A 19382-nucleotide genomic window follows, 5' to 3' on the forward strand; every position below is an offset into this window, starting at 1 on the left:
ATTAGATAATTACATCCCAATGACCAATCAGTCCAGTCTGGGGGACCTAATGAGTGCTACAGTGATCAGAGTGCTGTCTGACCTGCTAGCTCCCAGCACTGTCACACCCCTATTACTATCATTTTCACAAAGGCAGGGGGACAGAGCTAGAACAATGAATCCAGGGACCCACCTCCATGTATGAAGTTCAGATCTGGTCCAAGTGTGATGGCTTGGGGCCATCTCTACAAAGGATCCATAATGGAATTATGAATCCAAACACACTAGGGAGATATTTGGACCTAAATCTTGATCCAAATATCCTGGCTCTGGCTCAGATCTAGAGGTAATTCCCCTGGTGTGTTGGGCATTGATATCCACCCATGTTTAGTTCTTTGTGACTAACACTATTAAGGGAGTGAGAGAAAAAAGTGAAATAGAAAAAAGCATGTACTTCTCTGCTCTTTCATCAGTTCATTCTGTACCTCTTCCTACAGCGGCTACAATATAATGTTTTCAATAGAGCAAATCTGCAAATTTGGCTCAAGGAGACCCTGAGCAACAGCATTTCACAAACCTTCAACTCAGCTGTCAGAGGGAAGTGTGTTTCATATGTATGCTTTCCAAACTATGTTAGAGAAAAGCTTCTAGGTTCGTATGCATTTTTATTTATCAGCTCCAGATCAGGAACCTGATGCTAATATCTCTTTAAAGCCTCCGCAGTACATTTACATTCCAAAAACAAAAAAGGAGTGTGATGTTTTCTCTTTCTCACTCGCTCGCTCTTGCTGTGTGTGGGGGTTCCTCCCACCCCTTGGCTTTACTCTAAAGACCTTTGCATTTCATTACAGTCTCAAGATGAAGGTTCTGGAGGTCATAGTAATGCTGGTAGCCCTGGTACAAGTTTCTCAGAGTTTCCCCACATTGTACTACAGGAGCTGGTTGAGATTGTTAAGGGAAGGAGACAGCTGTGGAAAATGCAATTTGGAACTTTGCTCCAAGCCTACACACTGTCCAGCCGGGACGGTATTAGATCACTGTGGCTGCTGTCCTGAATGTGGGAATATGGAAGGGCAGATCTGTGACTTGGACAAGGTCAATCATTTCTACGGGCAGTGTGGGGAGAACTTGGAGTGCAGGCTGGATGCCGATGAAACCAAGTTTGGGGAAATCCCCGAACCACAATGTGTCTGCAAATCCCAGGAAAGTGTCTGTGGACCTGAAGGCAAGACCTATGCGAACATCTGCCAATTCAATGAAGCTTATTCTGAGAAGAGAAGAAATATCAACATGAAGCACAAAGGACCATGTGAATCAGGTAACATACTCAGACATGTATACCAAGTAAACTGTTCTCTAAAGCAGATATATAAAGGAGAAAAAGATTTTATGTTAATTTCTAGAAATATCTTTTAATTTTTCAGCCTTCTTACAGCAAAATAATGCTTCAGCATCATTATAATTACAATACTACTACTTTGAGATTTAAACAAGTAATTCATCAGCTGGTGTTTAATCTTGTGTGTTGTAACCTTGTTTATTACCATAGTGGATTTTATATCACATGGTCACTAATAAGCAACAAATCTACAGACTAGGTGATCTCCAAATATGTGGAGTGTGAACTTGTATATTACACAAGCTGTATGTAAAGTTATATATGATTATAATGGAATTAACGTCACAAAGTCACTAATAAGTGAAAGATGTTCAGAGTAGCTGAACAGAAAGTGAAATGTGGTGAGGGTCGATCACAGAGGTAAAAAATCTATAGAATTATTATTATTTAATGCCTGAATTGATATTGCAGAGGTAGGTGGCAAGGCATGTCTCAGTTAATATGGTGGTGGAACCGGAATGGAATAGAATAGAATAAGATTTGGAAATCATTTTAATAAAATTCCACTCTTGGTATAAAAAGTTAAAAACAATGTAACAATGATTTTTAAAAGATCTAAAGACCCACTGATGATTACAAATCCACACATTAGAACAGAATCAAACTGGAATAATTTCCCTAAAGGCATTTGCATTCATGGTGATTATATAAAATTATGAACCTCATTTCAGTTTGTTGAGGCTTTAAACTAAATATACCTTTGGCTATATTTTATTTGCATAGGTAAGAAACAAGCATTCAGATGCAGCTACCCTCATAGCGGAGTGGCGGGAGAGAGAATGAAGTGATTAGGATAGTTACTTGAACACTGGCTGTTTTTGCAGTCTGATTTTAATGTGATTAATCTTTCAGGAATTAGTATCACCATCTCACATAGCCGATTTCTGAGTGACCTAATGCACAATATGGAGAGAGGTCCAAATTACACACAGCTAGACACAAATAGGGACTCAGAATGCACATATAGAGGGACTCTCTAGACAAAATCTCAAAGTGTATATATGTTTTCAGTTTATCTGAGATTATATGTAGAGTTCACACACAAATCTGTGCACATGAATATGCCTGTTTAAAAATGTAATGGTGCATCATCTCCTATCAATTGTTTTATATAGTATAAAATGTTTCTTGGAAGTAGCCTCATTTCTTTGCAGAGAATTTGAAGCTTCTTGTCTCTTCATGACTTTCTCCCCTGAAGTTTATTTAAATTGTTTGTTTGTTTTACTAAGCTGGACTAGTAAGCGCTGAGTGCAAGCAGAACCAAATGTACAGGATCCTCAGGTTTGCACATCAGCAGACATGCCAAAGAACATTCTCCAAATGTTTTAGCCTCACTGCCCCTTGGAACAGAAAGGATATTGCAGAAGACTAAAGTTGCACTGAAAAAATGTGCTTGAAACAGGAGATCCAGAACACCAAATTGTTCCACTGATAACCTCTTGTGGTTTACAGGTGATAGCTTGTACGTTGGTTACTGGTACAGCATTTGGCACAACAGCCTATAGTCCTCGAGGACCATATAGTATTCTCGTTGGGCTCTTCCCATTCTTGGCTGTCAACAGACAACTCAGGGCCAAATTCAGAAGTGATATAAATGGTGGGTTTTGTTACACTCCGGTCCACATATATTTGCCCCCTGGACCCAGGGGGCAATTGCATGAGGGTGGAGGTTCATTGTCCGGGGAGAGAACAGAGCAATCCCCCTCTCCTGTAGGGGGTTTGCCAAGCATCTTTAATTTGTGGCCTTGGCTCCATAGGAGTGTTGCTGGCCAAGGAGCTCAGAATGTGCACATCCATTGATTGTCCTGCTCCCACCCTCCCTCCAGCAATCTCAGTGCCAGGCAGTTCCAACCTCCCGACAGTGTGGGTTGTTGTCTGCCAGCCCAGCACCTACTCTAGATTTTGTCATGAGGATCCTACATGCTGGCAGGAAGGAATCCAGCTACAGGGATTCCAGCTACATGAATTTGCATTCATGCTGGAATGGAGGAATTGTTGCAGGAAAAGCAACCAACTAGAGGATGCAAGATAAAGTAGCTTCCCCTGTCTCCATCTCACCTTGTCCTCTCCAACCCTACCACAGTCCTTGCTGACTGAGGTTTGGTAGCACTGCTGTTTTAGTCCATCTGTTCATTCTCCTCTCCTGGCATGCCAGAGCTCCATGGGGAAAGGTTGATACTGACTCTCCTAAAATTCCTCTACAACCACGCACACAGTGCTGCATACACAGAACTAGTCACTTTAAAGAGAACCTTGGTGGCTTTAGTTTTATAGTCTCCTTGCAATTTATCAGTCAAACATTGGAGTGGCAAGCAAGCAGTACGTCCTCCTCTGGCCACGCCTTCTGTTCCTTAGCACTCCCATTTTCTGCTGCCTACACACTGGTGTGAACAAGGGCAGAATATCAGCACTCCAATATATTTACAAGTGCTTTTGCAGGTGGCAGGCAGTTCAAGCACTGATTCTGATCCACGCTGTAATTGTGTAAATCAGTAACTCCTGGATCCTCGGAGTTAGACTACTTGACCCTTGCTGTTCCTTCTGATTCTAATACTGATTCTTCCCCTGTCTGTTTCTCTGGCCTCAGACAAATTATTTAGCCTCTGTGTGCCTCAGTTTCTCCAAGTATAAAATGGGCATAATAATTCTTGCCCACTTTTGTAAAGCACTTTGCAATCTAAGGATGAAAGCTCTGTAGAAATTCACAGTATTGGTATAGCAACAGAGCAGAATATACACCTTACTTTATACTTGTGCACTGTGCAATGCACATGATAATGGGACTTTATAAGAACTTCAGCATATTTTACTTCAGAGCAATACAACTTTATGTGATCTTAGAGGGAAACATTAAGAAGTTATGAGAGGCTGCCATGCCAAGTTGTCATGCAAAGCTCTTTGAATTGTCTTCTGCCACGTGAAAGAATAGATAGGATTTCAAAGGGGAATATTTGCTTAAAAGCCAATTCCAAAGGGTATAAAAGGTTCCTCTCTAATTTTAGCTCTAAAGTGGCAGAAAAAAAGTAAAAGATTAAAAGGTATTTTAAATCGTATGTAAATCGTAGCACAAGAATCTAGATGAGGATAGTACATTGAATGTGCTATTCACCATTGCTCTGTGCCTTGTGAGCTTGTTTACAGTGCTGTAAAGTGTGTGTAAAAGGCCACCATTAGGTTGTGGCAGTGCTTTATACCAGTTTCACAGAGCTACAAGTAACTCCGAAACGTGTAAGGCAGTGGGAAGTCTAGGCCCTGAGAATGGCAATTTATCTGTGCCTAGGCATTCTGCTGGTTGTCCTTTGTATGAGAAAAAGATGTTGAGCACTGATCGGTGTCTTTTGGTAGCATTCTGTAAATATATACATCACTAATCTCAATGCATGTTGTTTTCATACTTTTCCTTCAAAGCATCTCCTGTCCTAGGGGTGCCAAATAGATTAATTGTATACAGCAACTGATGAATAAATAAATAACAATAAACTCCTTTCATTCACAAGAGCAGACTTTTATCTTCTGTCTGCCACAAAAACACACACACACTCAAAGGCAAAGTCACACATGAGAAAAGGCCCTTTTTCCTTCCCCGGAAGGTTGGTTTGATCAATTTCTATAATATCTTACAAAGATTGTTAACTGTATTGATGACATGCAGATTCTCCACACTTAATACATCTTCTTTCAAACCTTTGCTGAAGTTGATTACACAAAGCAATAGACCCAGCCCACAGCATTTCTCTTTACCGTCAGTAGTACAAAATACCAGATTATTTTAACGGGAATTTTATACTAAAGGAGCAAAGGAATAGTTTACCACCTTGTGTGAATTGTGTTACAGATCAGACAAATAACAGTAAACATAAATATCATAAAGTTTGAGAAATATACCATTTTGTTGTTACCAAATCAACATTCTTTAGTTTGAGTTTGATGTTGGATTGAAAAAAATATAATAGCACTTAGAAAATTGATTTCTGCACTTTTTTCAATAGTTTTGGGGCTTATGGTTATTTTTCTCATATTTGTGGCATCTGTGATAGGTGACAAATACACAGTAGGGTAAAATTCATGGCCAAGATTTTCAAAAGCAGCTAGTGATTTTGAATACTCGCTCTCCCTCTAAATCAGGCCCCCTTAAAGCTTCCACAAATGGAGGCACCCCAAATCATTAGCCACTGTTGTAAATCCTGGATCATACTGCTGGCTCAGAGTGCAAGTACACTACCTGGTCCCTGGAGAACTTGGGGTGATCTATAGCTCATCTTCCCCATCCCTTTGCACAGGTGCTCAGGAGAGAGGTTATAAGGGAAGCAGCTATGGGGAAATGCTTTTTGGTAGATAATGCTCCAAAGCCAGAAGTCTGGGAGCTTTGCTGTTTAGTCTCTGATTGTGTTAAATGATCTCCCTGTCCTGTCATAAGCATTTACCTTTGCTGAAGGGTAACTGTGTCCTCTTCTGGTGAAGTAATTCTACAAGTAAATAGGCTTTCTGAGGTGAACTATGTGGGGATTTGAAGGGGAACATACTCCCCTGCAACCCAGACTGAGAGCCCTGATCACTAGTCTTTGGCTACTACTCTAGCCCAAGCAAGGTTTGAAGCAAGTGAATTCATCCATTTGGTAGGCTCATTGGGTATGTCTATACTGCATTGTATACCCACGTCTGAGCATCCACACTGCATTGTAAACGTGAGTTAAAATTGCTGGGCTCGGGTTTCACAGCCATGCTGATGTGTTCAAACTGCACTGTGCAGACCTTCTGACTGGGGTCTGCGGCTTGAGCTGATTCCACACTCCAAAATGACAGAGCTTGGTCCTGAGTCTCAGTGGGACTCCAGTTCTTACTCAGCACTGCTAGCAGAGTCTGTGGGTCTGAGTCCAGAGGGGATCCAGGCCCCAATCAAACTGATTTCTGTTTGGCTGGAAGAGGGGCTTGGTCTCAAATTTCTGTCTGAGCTTGGGTTTATAGTGCAGGATAGACATACCCACTGTGGGCATTCCCCTGGCCTGCTCAAGAACTCCCCACATTTACTCCCACAGAACGCCGCTCTGTGGCATGAAAGGGGTTGCAAACCCCAACCTCCCTTCCCCTGTTGCCTCTTCAAAGTTGTCCTCATTGATTCCCCTACTGAAGCACAACTGGGATGGTTCAGGCCTTATGCTGTTAGTGGAAGGGGAGGCTGAATTTCAGTCATAAAGACTATGCCAACCTAGAATGAAGCGGAACAGATACACTGCATGTGATATGCTCCCCTCAGGAAATGCTAGAGCAAGGTATGTGTATTAAGGGTAAAGGCACAGTTATGTGAACACGGACACACTTGCAAGGCCAGAGTTGGAGGTATGCAAGATCAGAAACGCATGCAAAAAGGAACTGTTAAAAATCTGGCCTTCAATACATATTTTTCTTAAAGTGCTGGATTACCTGAGTTCACTTTGCCTTTGCAACAGGCAGCAAGATGTTTTTGTGAGACCAGATTCTTAAATCATTCTGGGTTATTTTTTTATCTTTTGGTACCTCACTTTTGATTGGAATTGTTAAATACTGCAAATAATTTGTGACTATTGATTCAAATTCCAAGTGCCTGCTTGGTTTGATCAAGTCCATATACCTTTTTATTTGCTATGGGTGTGTGAGCTTGCACTGTGCTGAGTATTCTGGCCCTGATCCAGCAACGTTCTTAAGCACATGCTTCACATCAATCAAGCAGATTGCTCATGTGCTTACAGTTAAGTCTGTGTTTAAGTAGTAGATTGGAACCAGAGCACTCAACACCTTGCAGCACTGGGTCCTGTTTGTAAACAGCCACGCAAGCAAGGTTCTGTTCACAGGAATATCTGGAAAATTTGAGTTCTTCAGATGAATACCTGGATCAGCATCTGAGCACAGGTATCCAGAAGTAAGAAGGAATATTCACCTGTTTAAAAAGTTACTCATCTAATCTGTGAGCAGAAATAACAATCTATGTAACGAATAAGTCAAGGTAAACATTTTGGCTCCCTATGCTTACCTGTACTTCCATGGGGAGTCTCATTAAGATCAATAGAATGACCAGTAGTAAAATTAAGCAAATGTGAACATTTCTCATCCCAACTACTCAATGTATCCTTATGAATTCTGACTACATTAGGCAACTTTGAAAATCTCGGCCCTAAAGGATTTGAATGCCTATTTCTCAATAAAGCTCATGTGAATTAGGTGTTCAAATACTGTAGTCAGCTTTGAAAATCTGAGCTTAGAAGAAAACCAGGATTGTTTAATGAGCAATGCATAAATAGCAAATGAGATAAATTCGCTGGATACTTTATCTGAAATGCATAATTTGACCTGGTTTGTATTTGATGTTGTCAGCACCTAACTAGATCAGTTATATCTGACAGCATGTATTGAAGCTATAGTTTAGAAATCTGGAGCATTGCTTGGACAATTTCAGCTGCTGAAATATTCATTCTGCAGAGACATATTGACTCAAATATCACAGGCAAAAATGTATTTATTATTTACCAAAGCTCCCATTTTCAAGCATCTGGGACACGGGACAAAAAAATAAAACAATTAAACCCAAACTGGACCTAGTGTCCCAGAAAGTACAAACAACTTTAAAGAAAGAAAAAAGAGATAGGAAACATATGTTCAACTGAAAAATGTGTGTTAGTGGTAGACAAACATATTTGCCAAAAAACAAGGCTATAACAATGATCATGTAGGGTTTTTTCTCTGATTGTTGATGTAACAAATCATATAGTACATTAAATATATGCATATGTACATTCAATAGATGCATTCATGTAGTACATTCATCCTGACCCTTATCTTTTAACTGTTTATTTTCTTATTGTGTTCAAAGCACTGGATGGGCTCCCTCTTGTGGTTAATGTAAATCTTTTCTTCTTTCAGCCAAATGTGTAAAAAGCTAGTGAATAAATAAGGTAGCTTTGAACTACAGTATAGCTGTTTATTTTTTATTGGGTAAAATGGTTCAGATAACTGGTCATTCATAAGACTTAGAGTCTACCATATTTTATTACCTCTATGTAACCTGCAAAAATGCATTCTCTTTGCTTTTTCAAAACAAAGTACTAATATGTGCTAATAAGTACTAAGTACTAAAATTAACAATTTTTAAACATAAGTTATATTAAGCTGTGATCAAATTAAGCAAGATAGAAAAGGCTTAGGCCAGGTATTTTAAGCATTGCTCCACTCAACACTGCTAGTCCTCATTCTGCATGTATTGATCTCATTTATAACCTCTGTAGCCTGGTATAAGATTATACTGCATGTTTGCATTGTAAACTTCTGTAACTGTGTAACTCACCAAACAGGAAAGAAGCATTAGTAAGTGTAAAGTGCCAGTCTTGTGGACAATGGAGCCTTCTGGAACCAAATGAGCCATTGTAATACCTCAAAAGGACAAAGACTTTGATTACCTTCCCCACTGGCATGAAGAGGAGTCAGCCACTGACACTTGTCCTATCACAGGGATCGGCAACCTTCGGCACATGGCCCGCCAGGGTAAGCCCCTGGCGGGCCAAGCTGGTTTGTTTACCTGCCATGTCCATAGGTTCGGCCAATCACAGCTCCCACTGGCCGGGGTTCGCTGATGTGGGAAGCAACGGCCAGCCCATCTCTCAGCCCATGGCGCTTCCCACAGCCCCCACTGGCCTGTCGGAGCTGCGATCAGCTGAACCTGTGGACGCAGCAGATAAACAAACTGGCCCGGCCCACCAGGAGGCTAATCCTGGCGGGCCACGTGCCAAAGGTTGCTGATCCCTGTTCTATCAGTTTGGAGTCTGGGGAGAAGAGGATAAAAATCTCTGACAAGGAGAAACTTGGTTCTTTTTGGCAGGTTTCAGAGTAGCAGCCGTGTTAGTCTGTATTCGCAAAAAGAAAAGGAGTATTTGTGACACCTTAGAGACTAACAAATTTATTTGAGCATAAGCTTTCGTGAGCTACAGCTCACTTCATCGGATGCATTCAGTGGAAAATACAGTGGGGAGACTTATATACACACACAGAGAACATGAAACAATGGGTTTTATCATACACACTGTAAGGAGAGTGATCTTTCGCTACTTGGACTTTAAAGGGGCAAGAATCACTAAGCAAAAGCCACCCAGCTGTTTTGCCTGGATTTGCCCCAAACGACATACAACGTCAGCTTATGACAGCAATTTCTATTATCTTTTGAAACTCAAGACTGATACTCATTTGTTTGTGTATGTTACCTACTTTAGCCTCATAAATAATTCCCTTTTTTCTTTTCTTATTTATTAAACGTGTAGTTAGCTTATTACAGGATTTGCTATAGGCATCATCTTTGGGTTGAGGTCTGAGTAAATGACTGGTCCTATGGTACTGGAAGAAACCTGAATATTGTTGTGATATTTGGTGTAAGTGACCATCTGTGATGCCTAGGTGGCAAGATAGACTGGAATGCCCAAGGGGACTGTCTGTGCCTCCATGGTAAGACTATTATAGTGCATTCAGAGTTCACACTTGTTATTGGGTGGATGAAACATAATTATAGAACATACCACCAGTTTGGGGTGTTTGCCAGCCTCAGAGCAGACTGTCAAGAAGCAGGACACTCACAGTTGTTAGCCAATCCACATGACACGACAATGTTATTTGACTTTTTCTTACCGTGTACAGGCAGTTGCATTTTACCATGTCCATCTATCAGGCTCTTTTCATATTGGTTCCTTGCAGCTCCTGTTATTTCTTTGCCACCTCAGGATGCTCAGAATTTCACAGGTAATGATGTCATCTTTGGCTGTGAGGTGTCCGCCTACCCTATGCCACACCTTGAGTGGAAGAAAAAAGGGAATAAAATGTTTCTGCCAGGAGATGATGCCCACATCTCAATCCAGGTAGATTATGCTTATTCCATGAATCATGTTTTATACTATTGAATAGTAGGGAGGAGATGGAGGGTTAAGGAGGCTATCTCATTTTTACTGCCATTCTCCTGTTGCAGAGACAAGTTGGGTGAGGTAATATCTTTTATTGGACCAACTTCTGTTGGTGAGAGAGACTGGGTTCAGGTCTCCTGTTGCTTCACTACATAACCCAGTTTATCAGCATATGATAAAAGGTTTAGAAAACCTGACCTATGAGGAAAGATTAAAAAAAAAACTAGGCATGTTGAGTCTTGAGAAAAGACTGAATGAGGACCTGATAAGTCTTCAAATATTTTAAGGGCTGTTCTAAAGAGGACGGTGATCGATTGTTCTCCATGTCCACTGGTGGTAGAACAAGAAGTAATGGATTTAATCTGCAGCAAGGGAGATTTAGGTTAGATAGTAGGAAAAACTTTCTCATTACAAGGATAGTTAAACTCTGGAACACGCTTCTGTGGGAGGTTGTGGAATATTCATCACTGGGGTTAAGAACAAGTTGGATAAACACCTGTCATGGATGGTCTAGGTTTACTTGGTCCTGCCTCAGCACAGGGGCATGGACGCAATGACTTCTCAAAGTCCCTTCCAGCTCCACATTTTTAGGATTCTATGAACGTCAATAACAGGATACAACACACTTACAAAGCCTATGTTATTATGATAAATAGCTTGCCAGCATGGGGTGCTACAGTATGATCCTGCCTGAGAATTAAGAAAATTCTGCTTTCAGAAGTGCTTGATGAGAGAGGACAGCATATGTAGAGGAAGAAGTAAACCCTGAATGTCGCACTGTCTTGGTTCTCTCTCTCTAATGAATGTGGTCACGATCCAGCAGTCCTTACGAGGCAAAACTCCCATTAACTTCACTGTGATTTTTTGCCTGCATAAAGACAAAGAGGATCTGGCTCTCTGATCATTAGCAGTTAAGTAGCTGCTGTCAAGATTAAAGTGTATATTAAATCTAATCCAAGAGTATATACGAGGGCGGTGTACCCCACGCTGTGGAATAAGTTCCTCCACCGACTTGTGTGGCAGGAAAAATAAAAAAAGCTTTCTGGCCTGGAAGGTGAAGTGACTGCAGGCCTTGGTAGGGACAAGGGCCTTTAAAAGGAAGTGTTTGGGTTGTGGGAGGGGCCCTGGATTCCAGAGGTGAAAAGTCTCTTGCCGGGACCTGGGATGAGAGGCCCTTTGTCACCTTTTATGCTGTTCAGACCTGGGCACTGCAGGCAAAGTGAAACAAGTTTGCTTTGAACTCCCAGCCATATCTGGGGTTCCCCACCCTTCTGGAGCCAGAGCTTCCATAGACCCCTGCCTGGAAAACATGGAGCCTAGCACTCAGCCAGCTCAGTGCAGGAGCCAACTGGTCCAGCCCAGGGGGAAGGGCTGGGTCTCCTCCCCTAAAGACTAAGACACCACCTGTGATTAGAGGGGAGCAGTACCCCCTTGGGAATGAAGGTGGGGCTGGGCCAGCTGGTCACACCAGAAGATAATAGAGGTACAGGAGATCTAAAAGCCATTTCCATCCACCTGTACCCTTACCCCCAGAAAACTTAGAAGGATGAGAAGTAGGATCTGAGAGAAATATGGAGAAGCTGACGTATGGAGCAGAAGGGGAGTCAGGTGGGGGGGTGGGGGATGATGAGGGGGGGTCAGGGCTGAGTGTTGAAGTTTGGGGAAGTGGGCAGGGTCAGCATGAGTTGAGGAGGCCAAGGGCAGCAAAGCGGAGGGGCACACAGAATTAGATACAGCTTGGAGGCCAAGGGGCAGTGGCAATGTACAGTAATTGAGAGCACAGTTTGGCCCCCAACATAATTCAGGTAATTACCCTTGTGAAAAGCATCCTCTTCTCTGGTGTCTCCTAAACCTTGACAGTGTGTTTGCCTTCTTTAAGGCAAGAGGTGGGCCTCAGAAGTACAGTGTGACAGGGTGGCTGCAAATTCAAGGCATCAAGAAATCGGATGAAGGCATCTACATCTGCCAAACAAAAAACAAGTATGGCACTGCGTATGCATCTGCAAGACTGAAAGTCATTGATGGTAAAGTGTTTTTCTTTTGAGGTGAAGAATTTTCAGCATTTGGTTTCAACACTTAGAGCCCGGGTTTCAAATGCATCTGCCTCCCCTGGTAATGCAAATCCTCTGTGTTGGCACTTAAACTGATGCTCAGGTGCATAAAGCAGGCAATTGCCTCTCAAATGGTGTGGATCTGTCAGGGGCTGAGCACCCACAGTTCCCACAGACTTCACCTCACAGGGATTGGCCCTTCTGTGCTAAGGTGAGTGTCCAATTCTGAATGTCCTATTAAGAGGGCCACATTTGAAAACCATGTCCTGTCACTCTATCCTTATCCCTTCTTATCCCTTATCTCTTATCAGCTCTAGGTATTTTTAATCAAAAATGTGTATGAAGTGCAGTAAACAAAAATAGATAAACTTGTTAATATCATGGGGATGTGCTACAATTTTCACCTTTTTCCATCTGAAAGACACTGTGGATCACAGCTGTAAAGTTCACAAGACACAAATTATTCTGCCATCCCTTTTTACACAACCCCCCCCTTTGACTACAGGTAGAGTTTCATACCAGAACCATAGCTGCATTTGGCCCTGAGCAATTCTTAGAACTTCAACAATTCTGTTTAATCATTTACTTTTTGAAAAATTAGGAAGAATTTGGAATTGCTTTTAATAAGGGTGCTTAGAGAAACACATGAAATAACTTTTACTATTTATTTTTTATTGGGCCCAGTCCTGGAGGCGAAACTCCTTTTTACTTTAAAGAGAATTGTGATTGCATTGCATGGGCAGAAGCAGGCTACATTGTTCATATTTCCCTTTTGATATGGGCCTCTTCTATTTGTCAAACAATGGGCTTGATCCTACAATGGTAATTTCATGTGCAGAGCACTTGCAGGATCAAATTCATGGTTTACTTGTGTTTGGAATAGAGTTTAAAATAAGTGTGTTTTCAACACTTGAGAGTGTGAGAGAGAGCTAAATACTGCAAAGCTCCCGTTGACTTTAACGATACAGAAACAAGCCATTAGATATTGCCTCTTTCTCTCCAAAAGAGAATTTAATCCATTAACAAGTATGTTTAACTCACTGTAGAATTCTAAAGTCATGTTATCTTCCTCTTAGTTCTTGCTTTGTGTATGTTCCTTTTAATGTGGAGACAATTTATGTCTTGCTATGCAGGTTCATCCTCTTCATTTCAGATTTCTGCTGACAGCAGAACCACAAGCTACACTACAGATTATGGAGACTATTATGATCATCCAGAAGAGGATGAAGAGGAAGAATATGAATCTGGGGACTATGAAAACTGAAATAAGTTCCTGTGATAGTCTAGACTTATTAAGGGTCCAATATCCTTCCCTTTGAGCTGTATTTACTAGTGTGATCTGTTCTGTAAAGAGTTGCTTCCTTCCCCCAGTTTGTATATTATTCTTCTACCAATTTGGTCCTGATTTGTCTATCTGATTATTATTACTGATATGTAGTATTACTGATATGTAGTCCCTCAATTATTATTGGCCAAAGAGTACTGTACTACATATCAGTAATAATAATCAGATAGACCAGGGGTCTCAAACTGGGAGTCATGAGCTGTAAGCCTCCACCCCAAACTCCGTTTTGCCTCCAGCATTTACAATGGTGTTAAATATATAAAAAAGTGTTTTTAATTTATAGGGGCTCGCGCTCAGAGGCTTGCTATGTGAAAGGGGTCACTAGCACAAAAGTTTGAGAACCACTGAGATAGACCATAGGCTGGTATTATCAGACTATTGAACACAACTGTTAAACATGGACCTGCCTATTAGGTATTCTGAAAAAGATGATCTTCTCCATTTTAATTTTTTTTAAATGGTGAAGATTGGATTAACAAAATCAGTTCTGAAACTAAAGGAACTCTTTACCTGACATCCATTATCTTCTTTCTGCATTGCCCATGTAGATATCAAGAGAGCATTCACAAACATAAGTAGTTATGATTGCAAAATAGCTTCAAATCAAACTCCTTTCACACTTTCGGGAAGATTTTCCTTTTCTGGTTTGATAGTTTCCAGGGTTAGTCTCAGCCCAAAGTGAATTGTCTTTTTTTTTTTTTGAGTTGAGTGCATGAAACAATTACACCTTTCCCACTGTATTAAAAACAGCAGGTCTCCTAAGTCGTCATCATCCTAGTCAGGGGCAGAAATTTACTATCTGACAGAAGGGATCTGGGACCCAAGGAGCAGTGAGGGAAATCCAGGGCTGCCTGTGCAACCAAACCAACAGACCTACTTTATGGCTCCACCCAGAATAATTTATTTACCTCCTATTCTTTCCCTCCATCTTAGAGACCAATGTCCAAGGCATGGATCATCACTTATGCTTTAAGCAGCATTGTGTAAGGTGAGGATTTCTTCAAATTAATGTGGAGTTAGCAGGAGTAGCTACTCCTGCTGTCCATGCCCTTCAGACACATGGAACTCCAACTGCATAATGGTCACATAGACAAAATTCTGTGGGCTCCAACACTCATCCTTTTTGTGATGCTTCCAACAGTGCATTTTAGCTGCACACACTTCTGATCCCTCAAGATATTGCATTCATGGAAATGCCAAAGGCATTTTTTGAAAGCAGAAAATTATTTCTTTTTTAAAACATTCTGGGAAAATTCACATACATTTTTCAAGCAATCTCAATGACTGGCTGTGTTCCATATGGTAAATCTAATGTACTCTAAGTGCCTTCAGTCTTGTTTCTCCCACATTTAAAACTTTAACATTTGGAATATAAAATGATAGCCCTTAAAAATTTGTCCATATGATTTAGATAACTAAAGAATTACCTGAGGCCAAGATATTCAATAATGGGTGCCTGTAGTTCAACTCTTAAAGCCAAATTTTGGGCACTAAATAAGTGTCCTGGTTTTCAGACATGCTGAGCACGCATTACATCCCATTGCACCTCTGCAAATCAAGCCACTTATTTAGGTGCCTAAATATGGACTTAAGACCCAAACTCTAGGCACCCAGTGTTTAAAATCTTGGCCTCAGTACTCGTAATTTTCCCTCAGTATTTCCTATACTAAATACGGTGATGTATAATAAATGCTGGAAATAGTGTGGTAATATTCTCTATTTATCCAACTTAAAGTTAGGAAAGTTTTAAGTGCATCCACTGAAAATGGTGCATTGACTTTACATTAATTTAATTTTTTGCATTTAGCATATATATATAATGTGGGTGTTCTAAATGTATGTACTGTGAAATTTGAACATCTCCTTTACTCTTAGGATGTTGCTTTTTCTGCCATATGACATTGGAAATTTAAATTTTCTTTAGATTTGCAATAAAGTCATAAGCTGGATATGAACCCTGTTTATAGGTGCTGGAACTAGCGGTGCGGGGGTGCTGCAGCACTCCCTGACTTGAAGTGGTTTCCATTCTATACCGGGTTTACAGTTTGGTTAAATGGCTCTCAGCACCCCTACTATAAAAATTGTTCCAGCACCCCGACTCTGTTTGCCATGAGGTATTAATGAATTTCATGCAGATAACAAAAACATATTTGGAGTTGTTGGTTTTTGTTGTTTTTGTAGATTTCCTAGCATGATGTTAATTTAGGAATGAAGTTCATGACATGAGGTCATTGACAAGATCATTTGACTTAGGTTTAAAAGATGGCTTTGGATTTAACCAGTGGCCTTATTATAAACTATTACCAATCTCTCTACACCTAGGCCAATCAACTTACATTTTTGTATATTAGCTAAATGTTTATTAATTTAAAAAGAAACTTGATCAGTAGATTTTATTAATTTCTAAAATGTAATCTATTTCTATTGAAAATACCCAATCCACAGACATGGAGTTCCAGGGGATTTGTTTGTTTTATTTGTTCGTTACTACAAACAAGAGACTACCAAAGAAAATAATTTCATTGTGGTAAAATACATATCAACACAGGGAACCAAAAGATATTGTCTTCAAAACATTATGCGTGGAGACAAACTAGAATTCTTTATGGTCTCCTGCTGCTAATGCAAAATGAAAAACAGAAAGAGAATGACAGCTGGAAGAGAAAAACATATGTCATACTAGAGCTGTGTCAAAAACTGTACAGTTGTATGCAAACTAGATAACTTGGCTGGATTCTTTGTGACCACCCTCAGAAAGCAAACATTTCCAAAGTATAGTTTTCACAATTAAATGTATTTTGTTTGTGGATGTGTGTGTAGTTTAACCACCACATTGCTGTGTTATTTATTGCCATGAAATTCTTATTCCTTTCAGTGGAAATATTGTGCAACAAAAAATGTGAAGTCATTCAAGAAAGAGGGCATGCAACAAGCTGATCTTTTCTTGGCTGCTTTCTCTCTCTTTCCCTCTCTCTCTCTCTCTTTTTAAATGAGACCTTTCTAAATTAGATAAAAAGGATACAACAGATTCAGCCTTTTTCAGGTGGGATAACAATATGCAGAAACACAAACAAATATATCCAGTTTAGGGTTTCTCTGTAGTAAGAGATGTAGTCAAATAATCCAGTAACAACAAATTCAGTAGGATGGTGCCATTCCACACAGGAGAAAATGAGACATACACCTGAGCTGGAAATAGTACATTAAAACCACAAGGAAGTCCAAGTGAGACCTCTTATTAGGAACACATACATTCTTAGTTCCCAGTCCTGCTCCCATGGAAGCCAATAAGAGTTTAGCTATTGACCTCAATGGAATCAAGATTAGCTATGATGCCAAAACCAGGCAGCACCATCAGAACAGTGTCTGCAATGTGTCCTACGGTCCAGCTTCCAGTATAAAGGTGGGCAAAAGGCATAAAAACTCTACTAAATTGTTCTTTTTAAGAAACTGAAAAAGGGTTTTATTCTTTATATTCAATTTTTGGTTGCAGAACCTCCCCACACACACACAAAAAAGAACCTGAGTCTTGGTTTACGTTTGCCCTGCTACGCTCTATCTGGGTCTCTAATGGGGTTAGGAGGCGGTTTCACTGAGAGTTTAGAAACATACACACACTTTCCCTCTGATTATGTTTGATTTTAAATCCCTGGGGTTTCCCACTTTTTCTGCCCATAAAAATGATTGTGCTTGCTCCCTATGAAGACTGGATCCTCAATGCCACCAGGACAAGCAGCAATTTTAACTGATACAGCCACACACTAGATGAGAGTGCACAAAATTGGCATGAGCTCCACATTCCCACAGGTGAACGATGGTGTCACTCTAATACTCCCAATTCCGCCCAGCCCAAGAAACAAGAGCTTTAAGTTTGCTCCAGCATTGCATATTGATTGTCTTTTGAGCAAGGCATTCACCCAGCAAAAGGTTGCTGTTGCTTATCTTAACACTATGCCTATGAATCTCAGTGCATTTGTAGTTATTTTTTTAATCAGTTCCATTATCAGAATATTGCTGCCTCACTGTATGCAAATATCTTAACCTGCTAATATGAATGACGCAGTATTGTAATATACAAACAATTGTGTATAACATAAAGCTGAATAAAACCAAAGGCTTAATAATTTACTGTGAAAGATATAATACATTTAAATAATCCAACAGTAACACATTTGATTAGGAGGGGCCCTTAATATTACAAATCTTAAAATGGTACAAGTATTTATAAGTTTTTGTGCAGTTAAATGTTATCTAGCCACTATAGTCCAGTGGATCGAGCTCAGAGTTGAGATACAGACACTTTTGAGCTCTAGTCCTCTCTTGCTGTGTAGCTTTTTGGCAATTCACTTCATTTCTATCTTATCTACAAAATGGGATGTTGTGAGTTTAATTTGTTGCTATCTATACAGTGTATGTGTACAGCACTGGACAGCAGCTAGTTCTGCTGGTTTCTGAGGTGACTTCCACATGGATTACCACATCATACAAGATCCCAGGAAGAGATGACACAACCTTTGGCCAACTCACAGCTTGATCAAAATGTTTTGCCACTACAGGTGTTACTACATGTAGATGGTGGCAGGGAGCTAGAGTACTGTTCAGTTCTCAGAGGAGCGGATGGTGACAATGCGGTGTGTGTTCTAGTTACTTGCAGAAAATGCTAGGCATTATCCACTGGTACAATGGCTTCCTGCAATGTCTGGGGCAAGCAGTGGAGAGTGTCAAGAGACACTTGCCCAGAAAGCTTGCTGAAAGGTGAGGCAGTGTATCATGGGATAGAGCTGGAACAGCCTTCTGAACAGATGCAGTTACAATATGTGACCTCCTATCCACAGTGAGGAAAAAGCATCATACTCAGCATTTGTCCACCCAGACTGGAGCTAAAGACTTGCTCCTGAGTAGTGCAATCATCAATCAATGGGACTAGTTCCTGTAAAGATCCTGGAGCTGCATTTGTATGTGGATGCAGGACATTTACTGGTGTTGCAAGTTCTGAGCATTACACTTTGTTGTTCGCAATGCTATTCTGCCTAGGGTAGATAGGGTTTAAGAAACTGTATTTGGAACCCTGCATTGGCTCCTCATTCAGCTTCTTAAGTAAAATTCAAATGGAAAGGAGCTCATCCATCTCTCAGCTGCTACCAAGCATTGATGGACCAGAAGCTTCCTTTGGGAGGAAGGGGAGGACAGACAGAAAAAAGAGGAAAAGGAGAAGGGGTGACCATTGTTATTATAGTTACCCCATTAACATTTCCCCACTGGGCAAAGAGATATTTAACGATATTTTGGTGATAAGGTTCCAGCCATGAACCATTGGGCATTTGTACATGGCTGTGACAACATCAGGAAGACCCAACTATGATGCTGTATGGAATATGTGGAACATTTGGTGATATTATCGATACCAATATTATAAAATTGCAAATAATCTGACCAGATATGCCCTGTAAGGAAGCTGCAAAAATGTTATTTGCCAAGTATCATAATCTTGTTTATATGTTTATCACCTTTGTATTGTGAGTTATAGATATGTATGGTATATCTGTATTTCCAAATTTGTGCTGTGTTTCTGTGGCACGCCCCCACAGGTTGGCATCAGTTGCTCTGCATCCGATGCCAGCTCCTCTCTGCCCTTGGCCTAGCCTATTTGATGGCGCATCAAGGGTCATGAGCTGTACAATGAACCCACTGAAAGG

General features: G+C 40.6%; 1 protein-coding gene across 1 annotated transcript; it reads left to right on the top strand.

Annotated features, from left to right (window-relative positions):
• The first annotated feature begins 832 nt into the window (after nt 1-832).
• LOC119859941 (kazal-type serine protease inhibitor domain-containing protein 1-like) lies at nt 833-18132 on the top strand. The gene is made up of 5 exons (XM_038412820.2): nt 833-1297; nt 10088-10248; nt 12170-12314; nt 13475-13739; nt 18122-18132. Exons 1-4 carry the CDS (start codon nt 838-840, stop codon nt 13603-13605), a joined length of 897 nt encoding a protein of 298 aa, XP_038268748.1. The 5' UTR covers nt 833-837; the 3' UTR covers nt 13606-13739; nt 18122-18132.
• Nucleotides 18133-19382: the final 1250 nt, after the last annotated feature.

The sequence above is a fragment of the Dermochelys coriacea genome, chromosome 8, assembly GCF_009764565.3.
Source record: "Dermochelys coriacea isolate rDerCor1 chromosome 8, rDerCor1.pri.v4, whole genome shotgun sequence".
Taxonomy (NCBI): domain Eukaryota; kingdom Metazoa; phylum Chordata; order Testudines; family Dermochelyidae; genus Dermochelys; species Dermochelys coriacea.